Source organism: Poecilia reticulata, linkage group LG21 (assembly GCF_000633615.1).
Source record: "Poecilia reticulata strain Guanapo linkage group LG21, Guppy_female_1.0+MT, whole genome shotgun sequence".
In the NCBI taxonomy this organism is placed as follows: Eukaryota; Metazoa; Chordata; class Actinopteri; order Cyprinodontiformes; family Poeciliidae; genus Poecilia; species Poecilia reticulata.
Window position 1 is genome coordinate 21220491 of NC_024351.1, and position 12796 is coordinate 21233286.

The window sequence follows — 12796 nt, forward strand, 5'->3', positions numbered from 1 at the left end:
GCCTACTGGCAATACATTTTCACTTACCCATCACAGATGCAAAAAAGCTAGCCAGGTTTGTACCCTTGCTAGCTAAGATAAATACCCTTGCTATGTAGCAAGAGCATATTAGCATAGGTAGCCACATCTGCACGTGACTCAAAACTTTTACCTGACAGAAAAGTTTTGAGGATTCTTTTTCAACTATATAGAACATTCTAGATTAAATAGATCTGTCATAACATTTAAGATATGTGAATAAAGTATTTAAGGCCAATAATATTTTCAAAAGAATTTAGTTTACCTGTGAAAGACTTTATTCCTTAAAGTGTTTCCTTAGGATGTTTCCAGAATGCATGACGAAACAAACAACAAAAAAGCAGAAAAACAAACCGGATTATGGAGAGGGCTTTAAAAAGCTATTTATGTAACGCTAAGACTCCTTTCCTGCCCMATAATTTGAAATTGTTCAATTACACAACYGYTGGCCGGTGAGGATTTCCCAGCCATCCCCCGGCAGCCAACCGTTTCCCTTTCACATGATTGCAACAGAAACAYGATTAACTCGAACCGTGACGTTAATCCCAGACAAACACGTAACAGAATTCAGAACTCCCCTCTGTAGGTTTGTTGTTTTACATTAAAGGCATGTCGGGGTCTTCAAAAGTTGAAACACCAGGCGTTAGCGCCACCGTCTGGAATGAAGAGTCTCCAACCAGACCAGGCTGGTTTCTTCACCCCCCCTCCCCCAAATAGCTGTACTTTCTCCCCCCGTGTCCTCTCACACGTCTCCTTATCTAAATAAAGCAGAGCGAATGCAGCAGCTTCAGATAATGGCAGATGAATGGCCTGTGGAAACAACCTCAGCATTATCTCCTTTCCGTGCTGCTGGAAGAGTTTCTCCGCAAACATGGCAGGAATTGTTTCCCAGGACTATTGTTTTGATTAAAAAAAACAAAAGAAAATCATAATTTGTATGCGTCTGTGGTTCTGTTTGCACCATCCAGATAAGGGAAAACATCAGGTCAGTCCAGWTGTGCAGGGTAGAGCTGCTTCACCATGTACGGCCCCTCCAGCTCGTAGCCCATCTTCCTGTAGTAGTTTCTAGTTCCTACACCTGCAGAAGAAGACGGTGAAAGGAAGATGATGTTCTCAGAGCTAAAAGCAAAACAAAACAAAAAAAAATAACCAGGATGACTGCGGATATTAAGTCAACTTCACCAACCCGTTCATTCCTCCAGCCACCGGGGGGCGCTGTTATAACAGTGCTGACTCTGCATGGCTGGAGCGGAGCTGTTTACATCAGCTTTTAGCATCCCAAAACTCAATGAAAACTTTACTTGACTTGACATTCGGGTTGTTGGGATTATTTTGTTGAGGGTGGTTAATTTTAGCTAGCGTCTGCTTTTAGGTCTCGTTTTGCATATTTCACCACTCCAGCCTTAGCAGAACAGAACTCCACTGTGGAGTTTGGTTATTTTTGAGCCGGTTATCATTGCGACTGGTGTTCCATCCTGAAATAACCGTTATTTGCTTAATGTCTTCAGGGTCCTGACCAATTCAGCTAAACTACCGTCAACCTAATTATTTATTTTTCTGTTTATTTTGACATCTTTAGAAATGCTAATGCTTTTGGCATTGTTAGTGAAAAGCCCAGGTTTATTTTTCATTTATTATAACAGAGTATTGAATGTATTTTGAATAAATGACTTGATGTACATAATATGGCTAATGATAACCGAACATGCTAATTTGTGATTAATGTAAAACTTGATTATTAATAGGATGTCCAGGTGGAATTTTGGAATGTTACAAGTAACTAAGTATTTAATTTGTTAAATGCTGATTGCTAATTGCACTTTTTGTTGACCTTATTTATATGTCAGGGGTTTTTTTTAACCCAGAACACTTTTTAATAGTGGTGTGTTAGTAGGACTGTTTTATCTCTGGACCTCGGACATTCCCATTTTGGATAAATATTTTATTTGATTTCCCCCATTCCCCCAAAAAAGAAAATTTTTGAACTACTCCCACAGTTAGTGGTGGAGGACTTTCCTTCGGCTCGCCAACCGTAAAATAAAACAACACATTCAAACAATCACAGTGTCAGCAAATTGTGCATAAAATAGAGAAATGTAAGCCTCTATATAAATAAATTTTGTGCTGCCACTTCTTGTTGCTAAAAATGACTTTTTTTCAGGTATGAAAAATGAAAAGGCTCAATCATTATAAATCCAAAATGAGTGTGACATTCATGCCGATTCTGACTGCATGTGAGCTCGTAAACGTTCAGCTCGTTACCTGAGATGACAGCCAGTTTGCGCGAGCCGTGTTCCCCTCTGGCTATTCTCTCAGCCTCCTCCATCAGCATCATGCCGAAGCCCTGCAGGATCATTAAAACACCACAAGGARGCTCGTCATTTTAATTTTCTTTGCAGACGGGATCCGCAGAGAGCTGAGGACGTGATGTAACTCTTTCACCTGGTGCTGGAACTTGCTGGGGTCGCGGCTGCTCACTGGGACCACGCTGCCGTAGACGTGCAGCTCGCGGACGATGGACACGCCTCCTTTCAGCTCGGGTCGGAAGGACTGGGGCGAGCAGCGGCGCAGGCGCAGGAGACCGATCAGGATGTCCTGCTCCGGGTCCTCGTAGGACAGGAAGGTCTCCCAGCCGCCATTGGCCACGTAGTCCCTCCTGATCAGCTCCACCTGCAGGCAGAGCGGAGTGAGGAAACGGCTGGCCCAGATGTTTGGACGAATGTTTTCGGTCTGTGGGAGTTTTACCTGGTAAGGCCTGACTTTGTGGTGGATTTCCTGAATGCCAACTTCTCGGGTCCGTACGTCTCGGCACTGAAAAGAGCATCACATCTCCGGGTAACGAAATGGATCGTTTTGGTTTATTAAATATTTATCTTCCTTCCAAATACATCMWTMTGCTGTCCTGAAACTTGATCATCCTGAGCCAGTGGTGGACTCACTTCTGCTAACGGCAGAGCTAATTTTTGGTTCAGCTCTTTAGCATTTTTGCTAACTTTAAAAACATTTAGYGTGCTTAATGAATTTCTTTATCTGGAAAAATAAATTCAAAGTGCTAATTTATATTGAGGGCGATGTAACACACTGACACTCGCTGGGTATCAATATGGTTGAATTTAGAGCTATAGCGTTAGCTTCTGCTAAATACCGCGTTGGTGTAGCGCTTCAGCGTTAGCCGAACGAATGTTTATGATTAGTGCTTCATGGTTAGCAAGCTAAGTTTTTAGCTAGCTGTATCCTGAACTCTGGATTTGTTTGGTGGCGTTTGCTGTTAGCATAGCAGCGTATCTACTGTTAAGAAACTTAAGTAGGTAGACGTTTATATTCATGCTCTGATTTTGTAAAGTACTGCTTACGCAGCAGTTCTGTTTCCTCTCCTCATGTTCTCCAGCGCTGTACAGAATTAGTCACTAAAACCAAAACTTCAGTGTCTCAGACTGAAGTCATAGGCTTATAGCCCCTGCTGTGTTGAAAAAGGAGTATTATGGGTCAAACTAACAAGTGTCTGTCAATGTTTCCTGTTGCCATGACAACTCCTTATGTCCATCCAGGTCAGTAATCTTACACACCATAACATTAAAGGCATCTTGATTCATGGTCACTTTCTAGAGAGCCTGGACTTCACAGGAAAGAAGAAACTTTGTAGATTTATTTTTAAGTCGGAGAGGAGAACTTTCCTCGCTGCCTGGATGGCAGCAGATACGCTCACATAAAAGCTCCGAAGCAAGGCAGAAAACGCTAAAATGTAAGGAAAGAGGCAGACGGAAACTAGGTCAGACTCAGGGATAATTTCCACTCCGCATCACAACAGGTTTGTGGAGATACGCGGCGCAGGGACGTCAAACGCAACACGCTTCCTGCCACTCTGTATTCAAATGAAGCCTGGGCAGAAAAAAGACAAATGGGGGGTAGATGCTGAAGTACAAAGTGAAGAAAGCTGAGAACTTGTAGTTGTGTTTTTTATTATTTATTTATTTATTTATTTATTTAACTTTTCCTTTTTTTAACAGAAGCGTTCCCAGCCCCATGGCTTTTATCTAAGGGTGGATTTTGTCGAGTGCGTCTGATGAAAGCTGAGGGGTTTCCTGCCTCCTGTCACCGAAGCTGTAATCTATTTCCCACTTAGACATGAAGGAGGGATGGAGAGAGGACAGGGGAGTCCTCCTGTGCTCAGCTGTACCAGAGAGGCTTTCTGGATCTGTCATCTCACCCTGCCACGAATGAAAGTGACTCCTGTTATCTGCCGGTGGCCGCTGCCGGCCCCTTTAATGGTTCACCGCCGAGCTGGAAAAGCCCGTTAGCTCAAAAATAAGTCGACCCGCGATCTTTAAGGCTCCTTCCCATCTCACCTCAGTGCCCATGTCCTTCATCCGAGCCAGAGCCAGCTCCCTCAGGTTGCCGTGCTCCACGCCGGAGCTCACCAGTGGCATGGGGATGTCCCTGATGGGGCAGAGCAGAAACCATTAGTGCCACATCTGTTTCAGTGCCTTACTAAGCTGGCGCTTTCCCCCATTTTGTCATTTTACCACCAACCTTAAAGTATTGCACATGATTGGCAAAACAAAAACAATACACTCTGAAAGTGTGTATTGTACTTTAATGACAAAAACCCTCGATTAGAAGGGCCGTACTTTGACTACACCATTCCAGCACATTACTTTAATTGCTACCAAGGGTCATATAAAGATCATGAATGTGGTTAAAAGAGCCAGGTGTGGCAGCTAAACAAACTTAAGAACAATAACAAATAATCATTGTGTATTTGAAAAGTACTCATTTTAAAATTAAATACTGAACATCTTTTCACATTGATGTAATTTGGAATGTACAGATAAAAAATTGCTTAGATTTGATTCATAAAATATTTGAAACACACAACTGTTATCTGAAGATTCTCTAGAGTCTAATGGGCTACAGAAAAAGCTGCGGTGCACTGGATTTGATTGAATAGGTTGTCTTAAATAGTCTTAGATTCTTTTTTTAAAGGAAGCTGGCCTCCAATACGTTAACCACAGGTCTTAAATTTCATTCATGGTGGTATTAAAATGTCTTAAATTTGATTTGGTGAAACCTGTAGAAACCTTGTAATAGGATGGTACAAATGAAAATGTCTCGACACATTTGCAATTGTGCCACACTCTCAACTTCCTCCATGACCTGCCAGGTATGTTTCTGTGTCGACAGATTACATTCAGGCTTTTGGGGTTTACTGATAACATGACTTTGAAGCCATATATGTGTGAGTCCAATTGCTCCAATCTTCCAGTTCCCTCACCTCTGGACGCGGTACACCCGTGTCCAAGGCGGCACCAGGGCCAGAATGCGGGCCACCAGGTCCACCAGGGCGCTGGGCGAGTAGCTCTTGTAGCGGCCCGTCTTCCACAGCTCGTACAGACCCGTGCCTCGGATCACCAGCGTCGGGTAGAGCTTCAGACCATCGGGCCTGAACGCCGGATTCTCAAAAAACTCCTGCAACAAACAAGGACACCTGATTTCAGAACAGTGGCTACAGCGTGCTTCCATCCAATTGTCATGCTAATTTTGCCTCGTTTCCTGGTTTGGAGGGAATCGACTATGCTACAGAAAAGCATACTGCCAAATAAATGAAACACTAAAATGTTCGCTATGTCTGAACTTATTTGGCAAATGTGTTTTCATCTCCCCTTTGCGCATCAACTCTTTTTCGGAAAAACCAAAAACCACTTCAAGTGTAGTTGTGTTTCCATTGACCTCAAAATTGCACAAATTGGAATTACAAACCTAAATGTGCTTAATGGAAATACACTAATTTCAAAGCAATAATTTGGCTTTTGTGATAGGATGATGTGGTTTTTCAGATGACTTGAAATCAGTGTATTTTGCAAAACTGCAATTCAAAACAAAAGTGATTATCAACCCGATGTTACTTACTGGCAAAAACAACAAAGAACAAGTGGAAGGAGGAGGATGGCGCAGGATGACTTTGAATGATAGCTTAAACAAATTTATTGATCCAGGTGTGATTTTGGCATTTGTGATTTCATTTAAACTCCGCAAATTGCGATTTTTTTTTTTTTTTTACATTAGCAGCACATCGACAACGTTTTGCACACATTTATAATGAAAATGTAGCTATAAGGGAGAATATTTCAAATTTTGCTGTTTTCCTTAACCTTTCCCAAAGCAATGCTTCAAAATGCGCATAAAAAAAGTTGATGGAAAAACTGCTACTGTTTTATTAGATAAATCAGAAATAACCTCAGCTCTGTAACGAACTGTGAACAATGACCTAATTAACTTTAGATSCAAAGCTAGTTTAAGCAGAGGAAGGGCGGAAAACGATTAAAAATGAGATGATTTTATCTGTTTTCTAGATGGAACGGATCAATTAAGTTCATTGACATGAAAGCAGCTAATAAGTGCAGCTACAGAAAGGGGGGGGCTCCGTTGTGATTTCCAGTCATCCTCCTCCCCTCTGCACCAGCTATCACGACCGTGAAGATCTGGATTCGAGGAAAGTTACCAGAAATAAGCCGCGTTATCGTCTCCTTATCGTCTCTGCTGCTAATCACAAGAAGACGTGTTTCACACGGGCCTGCGGTGAACCCACAGGCAGGAGAGGCGGCTAATCAGACGAATAACAACCCGTCCATAGGGACTGTTCTCAAGATCCTGCACCTGCTGCCGTTTTCAATTGTGCCTCCTGTCTGCCAGGAGAGAGAAGCAGCGTTACGGAGGCCGGACCTGGGCGTCGAGATAAGAGAAAGAGAGAGGAAGGCCTCAGGTTGGCAGGGGGCGATCGAAAGCCATTATCGGGACACGAGGAGGATGCGGGATTCTCCTGCTGCTGCCGTCCGCAGGACGTGGTGGACACCTGTCTGTCCGAGCCGGTGTTGCATCATAGTAGGTGACCACCACTGTGGCCAGTGTTACACCATGTTCTGTGACCACCATTATTGTGACCGTAGGAGGCACTGTGGCATTTTAACATTATGCTATGCCAGAAAACGTAAGCTTTGGAACGGGGTTGGGACGCAAAAGGAAAAGTAAATGAAAAGCCGAAGAACGAAAAGTAAAATACTGAACTCTACTAATCAAGAATTTAATATTTTTTCTGTAATTTACATTTTGGTCACAGTATCTGATAAGACCTGTCATATTGTGTGACTGTCTATATTCCCTTAATAGTCATAATATTAGTGGTCAGATGTTACTTTTTATTCTTTTCTTGACTTTTTATTTATTTGTCCTTTTGCGTTTGTTCCTTCGCCCTCCAAACACCGTTACGTTTTTGGTGTAGGCGTAGCAAAGTGTTAAAAAGCAACAGCGCCTCCTACGGGCACAATAAACGGTGGTCACAGAATATTGTGTAAAGGCCAAAACCGTCGGAGCGAATCGGGTCCAAAAAGACGAGAAACGCTTCGTTGGAAGCAAACAAACAGCTCTCTGGTAATCTCAGCTGCTGTTTACATCATGAAGGCAACATTTACTTCCCATTAAAATCCAATTAGACACTGCTAACAAACAKCGGCTTTGATGGGTTTTTTATTTTTATTTTAAAATATGTGTATGCATTATTTGTTTCTGCCTAATCCTTTTAATATAAGCTGCGGTCTACACGGTGCAGGACGGCGGGGGGAACATCTGACAAAAATTAACGGCCCAGATCTTCCTCAATGTCGAGGGAACACATCTCTACTCCATGTCGTCTGCAGCATTTTAAGTGGATTTTGATGCTATTGGCTATGGTTGGCTGGTTTCAAGGAAGGGCTTGTAGAGAGACCTAGAGGAGAAAACGAGGAGGTGATACAATATTCTGAAATGTAAATTCAAACATGTGGAAGAGCTTACGTGTTTATCAAGAAGATAAAATTAAGTAGGAGAGTTAAATAAGAGGAAAAATATTTTGAAACAGTCTACAAGAAAACAGATGAAAGCAAGAAAACTTAACGCTTTTGGTGAAGTGGAAAGTTCTATTCAGGGTTGGGACTAACAAGCTAATTTAGAAGCTAATTTAGATTAATTACATTGGTTGGTACATTGAATACAAAAGATTCCCAGCGGAATCTTTGTATTTTGTGCGTTTCTGGTACACCCGTAAATCCAGTGCACAAGCAACATCCAAATAACAGCAACGGAAGATAAAGTCACTTCTCTAGGTTAATGTTTGCTTCAAAAAACAATCTGATGGTAGGATTATTGAGTTTAAGTTGTGCTAAAATAAGTTAGCTTTTCAAGCCTAAAATAGCATCTCAATGCTAAACACAATAGCAACGCTAACGTCCCCAACGCTAACATCAGCATCAACAATCCACTTTTCGAAAGAAGGATTTGTTCAAAGAAGCTCCATGAATGGTTTCCTGAAACTAGTGGGTAGAAAAGCACACTGCACCAATCTGATGGTTGGATAATGTAAATGACGGATTAAAAACAATACATATTTTTGTCATTGAGCTATAATTTGTCATATGTCTATTTATTCAATCATTTGAAAACAGAAAAGGGTTTTGAATTGAGAATGTTGCTGTTCTTGAGTTTGTAGGTAGTTTTAGATTAAAATATGATTAACTACAATTAATGAATTATATTTCAAATATTAATCAAGTCCCACCACTAATTCTATTACATTATGGCAAAAAAAAAAGCAGGCTTTGCATTTTTAGCGTGCACATTTTGAGACTGTCTATGCTTAGCCACGACTGACGAAATGTAACATTTTGTTGTTCTGAGAAGTCTTTTAAATGCAAAGATTTATAGGAGTTACCAGAAAATGTTGCCCGTAAAGAATTCATGGTGATTTCCAGAAGAAAACCATTAATTTAGCTCTGGAATTTGAATAAGTAAACATCTTAATTGTATCAAATACCTTGCCCTGAAAGCAAAGTATCAGTTCAATGCTAAAATTTGCTAAAATAAACCATGAAAAAAAAGCATCTGTCTGACCAGATGTTATCTTTTCATAACATCCTCTACCAACCTCCCCTGCATAAGATGTCTGACTACAACAGGTAAGGAAACTATTTCTGATGACGTTACGGAGCATCACCTTAAAATAACCAAACTGTCTCTTAAAATTGCAGAAACAAGAAAATGTAACTTTCTGAATTGCTAATATTTGAACTCAGTGTTTTGACATTGTGTGTGTGTGTGTATTTAAATTTGTCCTGTGTGTAATTTATCACCTAAATATAGTAATTATTCTAAATCATTATTATTTCCCCTTTCCTCTGCATCATTTTGACATCAGTGCCAAGAACCTGGAAATCTTAGCGCACAGGCTAATTTGGTTCCCCTGACAACCTGTCAGCTACCCTTGTGTCCCCCCTTCCCCATCTCCCTGTGTGTAATGGCGGGGAGCGAAATTTTACGACACGGACTCAAAAATCCCACATCGCTTCGCTTCGGAGCCGTGAATTTCTCCCCATTCCTGATGGCAGACAGCGTGCCACGGAGGATTAGATATGGCGAAGGGGAGAAAAGTGGGAGTCTCACACACAACTTGTATAATCTAAGTGTCAGTGTGATAAGAAAAGAGAGAGGGGAAGAGCCGCAGAGAGGAAGGCAATGTGATCGGAGGAGGACAAAGGGACGAGAGCGGGGAGATTGATGAAAAGAGGTGGAAGGGAAAACTTACGACTGGAAGGGAAGGGGAGAGAGGAGGATAAAAAGCTCTACAGACAGGAGACAGGAAATACAGAGAGTTAGAGGAGGAAGATAAGTCCAGAGGACGAGTGGTGGAGGAAATGCTGCAGGAGAGGAAAGGAAGAGGGTCAAGAAGATATTTAATCTGCTTCCCTGCAACACGCCGACCCGCAGCTGCCCCTCACATTACTATTACACACACTCTGACTGACGCAAGAGGTTCACACAACACACTCACACAACACACTCACACACACATATACTTCCAAACACAGGTAATCCAAGAAATATGCGAGAAGGCACAAACTTTTACGTAACCTCATTAAGGAAGTGGGCTGGAGACGCTACAATAAGCTGATATGGATCCTGCAGGAACAAGTCTGGAATTCACAAACTAATTTGTTTCTTTTTGCTATAGGCTCCTGGTATTTAAGTCTTCAAATGCATTAGGAGGCAGTGTGGGAGGATTATTGTCCTATAGCATTGAGATGAAAGGCTGATATACCAGTGTGGGGCTTGGAGGGGTGTAACAGCAATCAGTCGGCTAATTAGATTGATAAAAATGATTCCAGATGAAGTTAGCCCACTGTTCCTTACTAGAGACACTGAAAATGTTTTCCTATACAGTAAAATTTTTATGCAAAAAAATGAAATAATTCACATGAGATCAATCTGTATAACATGCCAAACACATAACAACCTGGCTGAAGGCTGAGCTAGAATCGTGTTTCTACAGGTTCACGTTGAGCACACGAGCCGAGCTAGCGGTGTGGTTTTTATATTTAGCATTGAGGACACAGATAAATGCTTTTCAAGTTGTGTACAGACGCATTCTAGCACCCCTAGTGGATTTTTAAAGCAGAGACAACTAGAGATAATTATTCTGCCATCGTTTTGGCGCCCCAGTTAGCATGGAGCCCCTATGCGTTTATGGTGCATACCCACTTTTTGCACCACTGCTTGGGACATACGTCAGTGTAGTCTGGTAAAAACCAGGCACTTGTTCTATGGTTTGCTTCGTACTGAGGGTCTGGACCCTTGGCTACTGTGGAACACGCAATATTTTAACTATAAACCAAACTTTAGCCCTAGAAATACCACTAGAATTATTGGTATTCTAGCTCCAATATGGGCGAAAAGAGGGCCCTGATTTTGTTGACCTGCCATTGTAAAAATAGTTTTCTTAATGTGTGATCTTTGACCTTTCCCTGCTGGAAATGAGCCTGTATGTGAGAACTGAACTTCTAATCAATGCTCAAATAAATTGACAACAGAGAAGAAAACACTAGTCTGACATAATCCTTGCTTGAACGAAGTATTTTGTATACAAATATATTTAAACTGCTGCATTAAGTACAACACATTCAAGGTCTCTATGTTAGTGATGCATTTGTTGATGCTTTCTGTCTATACCATTAAAAGGTCATTCGGAAATTAAAATTAAACTGTACCTTTGCCAGAACAGCAGAGCTAATCCATTACACAGTCAATAAAACCTTGTTGTTGCTGTCGACAGGCAGATTTTTTGTGGGAAGTTTTGCTTTTTTCCTGCAGCTGGACAGACTACTCAATATCTGGGATCTTCAGAAATTTCCTTTCAAATACTCTGTGAACTTTCTGACCTGCTGCCATCAAAATCAAAATCACCAGACAGTAAAAATACTGAACATCTGGAAAGTATACTGCACTAATCTCAGATTTTTAAATCCATTTAAACCCTTTTCACACTGATCTGTTTAAGATCTCCATGAAATGCGTCTCGTTTTGATGTTAAGCCATTAGACGTACAATAAATATAAAAATAAAAAAAAAAACACATCGACAAAGTCTGTCACTGAAATATAGTTTTCCTATAATGTTTCTTAAATTAGTCGTTAATTAAACATGAAAAACTCAACTTTCAAACTTCAGGAGTGTGTTACCTCCTGATCCCTACCAGTTCGAGTCACAACTATTTATAAAAAAAAAAATCTGCTTAATTAACATAAAACCTATTCAAATGAGAAAATGACTGACATTTTGAGTCTAAAATCTCACCAGTACCATTTACAAAAAAAAAACAACAACACTATTTTCCACTCATTCTACTTTTAATTACTTGATTTTATTTGCAAAAACAAACCCCCAAATGAGGCGGAAGAGCCTGCGGCTGGAAAGCCAGCCTTCATTTACATCCTACAGTCAGGCATTCTGGGAGGGAGAACCTGCCTGACTCTGCACATTCACATCGAAGCCGCCTCTAATCAGAGCAGAGGAAGCCAACCTGCTGGTGAGAGACATCTGACGAGATGCTGCGTCGCATCGCGTCGCGGTTCGGCCTGTGATGCCGCTCTCGCAGCTTTTGGCACTGCTATTTTCAGATGCCACATGTAGCACTCACTTGTTGCCACACCACTGTGAGCCGAGTGACGGTGACGCACGCGGATGCCGACTAAAGGAACGAGGTATGATTACGGATGTCACAAACAATAAACTTAATGATCTACTTGATGCGGAGCTTTCCTGCTATTTTTTGTAATTTTGCAGTGTGCAAGTTGTGCCAAAAAAAAAAGGAGTTAACCATAAAATAGCATCTCTAAGCTAAACATGCTGCTGCAGCATTGCTAATGTCAGCGTCCACAAAACACGTTTCTAAAGATAACAGATTGAAAACAATAAATAAAATTGCTGTTGAGCTCATGTGTATATTTTTTTTCAATAATTTAGCAGCAATACGAACGATTTCTAAATTGAGAATGTTGCACATTTTGTCAATATGTTTCTCGATTAAAATTGAGATCAGTTACATATCCTACAATTAAGTTGAATCAAGTCCCACCACTAATCTACACAAATTAAAATCAACATAAAGTTTCTTCACAAGGTTCAAAATCAACCTTCCTCCACAGTAGCGCCCACAAGGGGGGGCTAAGAGGGGCCACTGCCCTCTAGAAAAAAACCTTCATCCACACATAGAATCATGTTAAGTTCATACAAAGACATAGAGTAATCTTCTTCAATCAAGACATAATTGTAAAACACAATAAATAAATACATAAAAAGTAGCATAAATATGCACAGTTATGAAAATTAATGCTAGAAAAAAATGTTTGTTTGTTGTTTGTTTACTTGCTTACGTGTTATGTATGCCCTATGGGGAAAACTACATTTTAAAAAGCAG

The 12796-nt window shown here is 40.9% G+C and overlaps 1 protein-coding gene across 1 annotated transcript in view; it reads right to left on the reverse strand.

Annotated features, from left to right (window-relative positions):
• Positions 1–284: 284 nt before the first annotated feature.
• The window catches only part of elp3 (elongator acetyltransferase complex subunit 3), a 22783-nt gene continuing 10271 nt past the window's right edge, over positions 285–12796 (reverse strand). Inside the window, exons 10-15 of the mRNA XM_008398152.2 lie at positions 5291–5484; positions 4365–4455; positions 2764–2829; positions 2461–2688; positions 2281–2362; positions 285–1096 (exon numbers count right to left, since the gene is read on the reverse strand). Coding sequence (XP_008396374.1) covers positions 1005–1096; positions 2281–2362; positions 2461–2688; positions 2764–2829; positions 4365–4455; positions 5291–5484 — 753 coding nt within the window. The 3' untranslated portion in view covers positions 285–1004. The remainder of the gene's footprint in view (positions 1097–2280; positions 2363–2460; positions 2689–2763; positions 2830–4364; positions 4456–5290; positions 5485–12796) is intronic.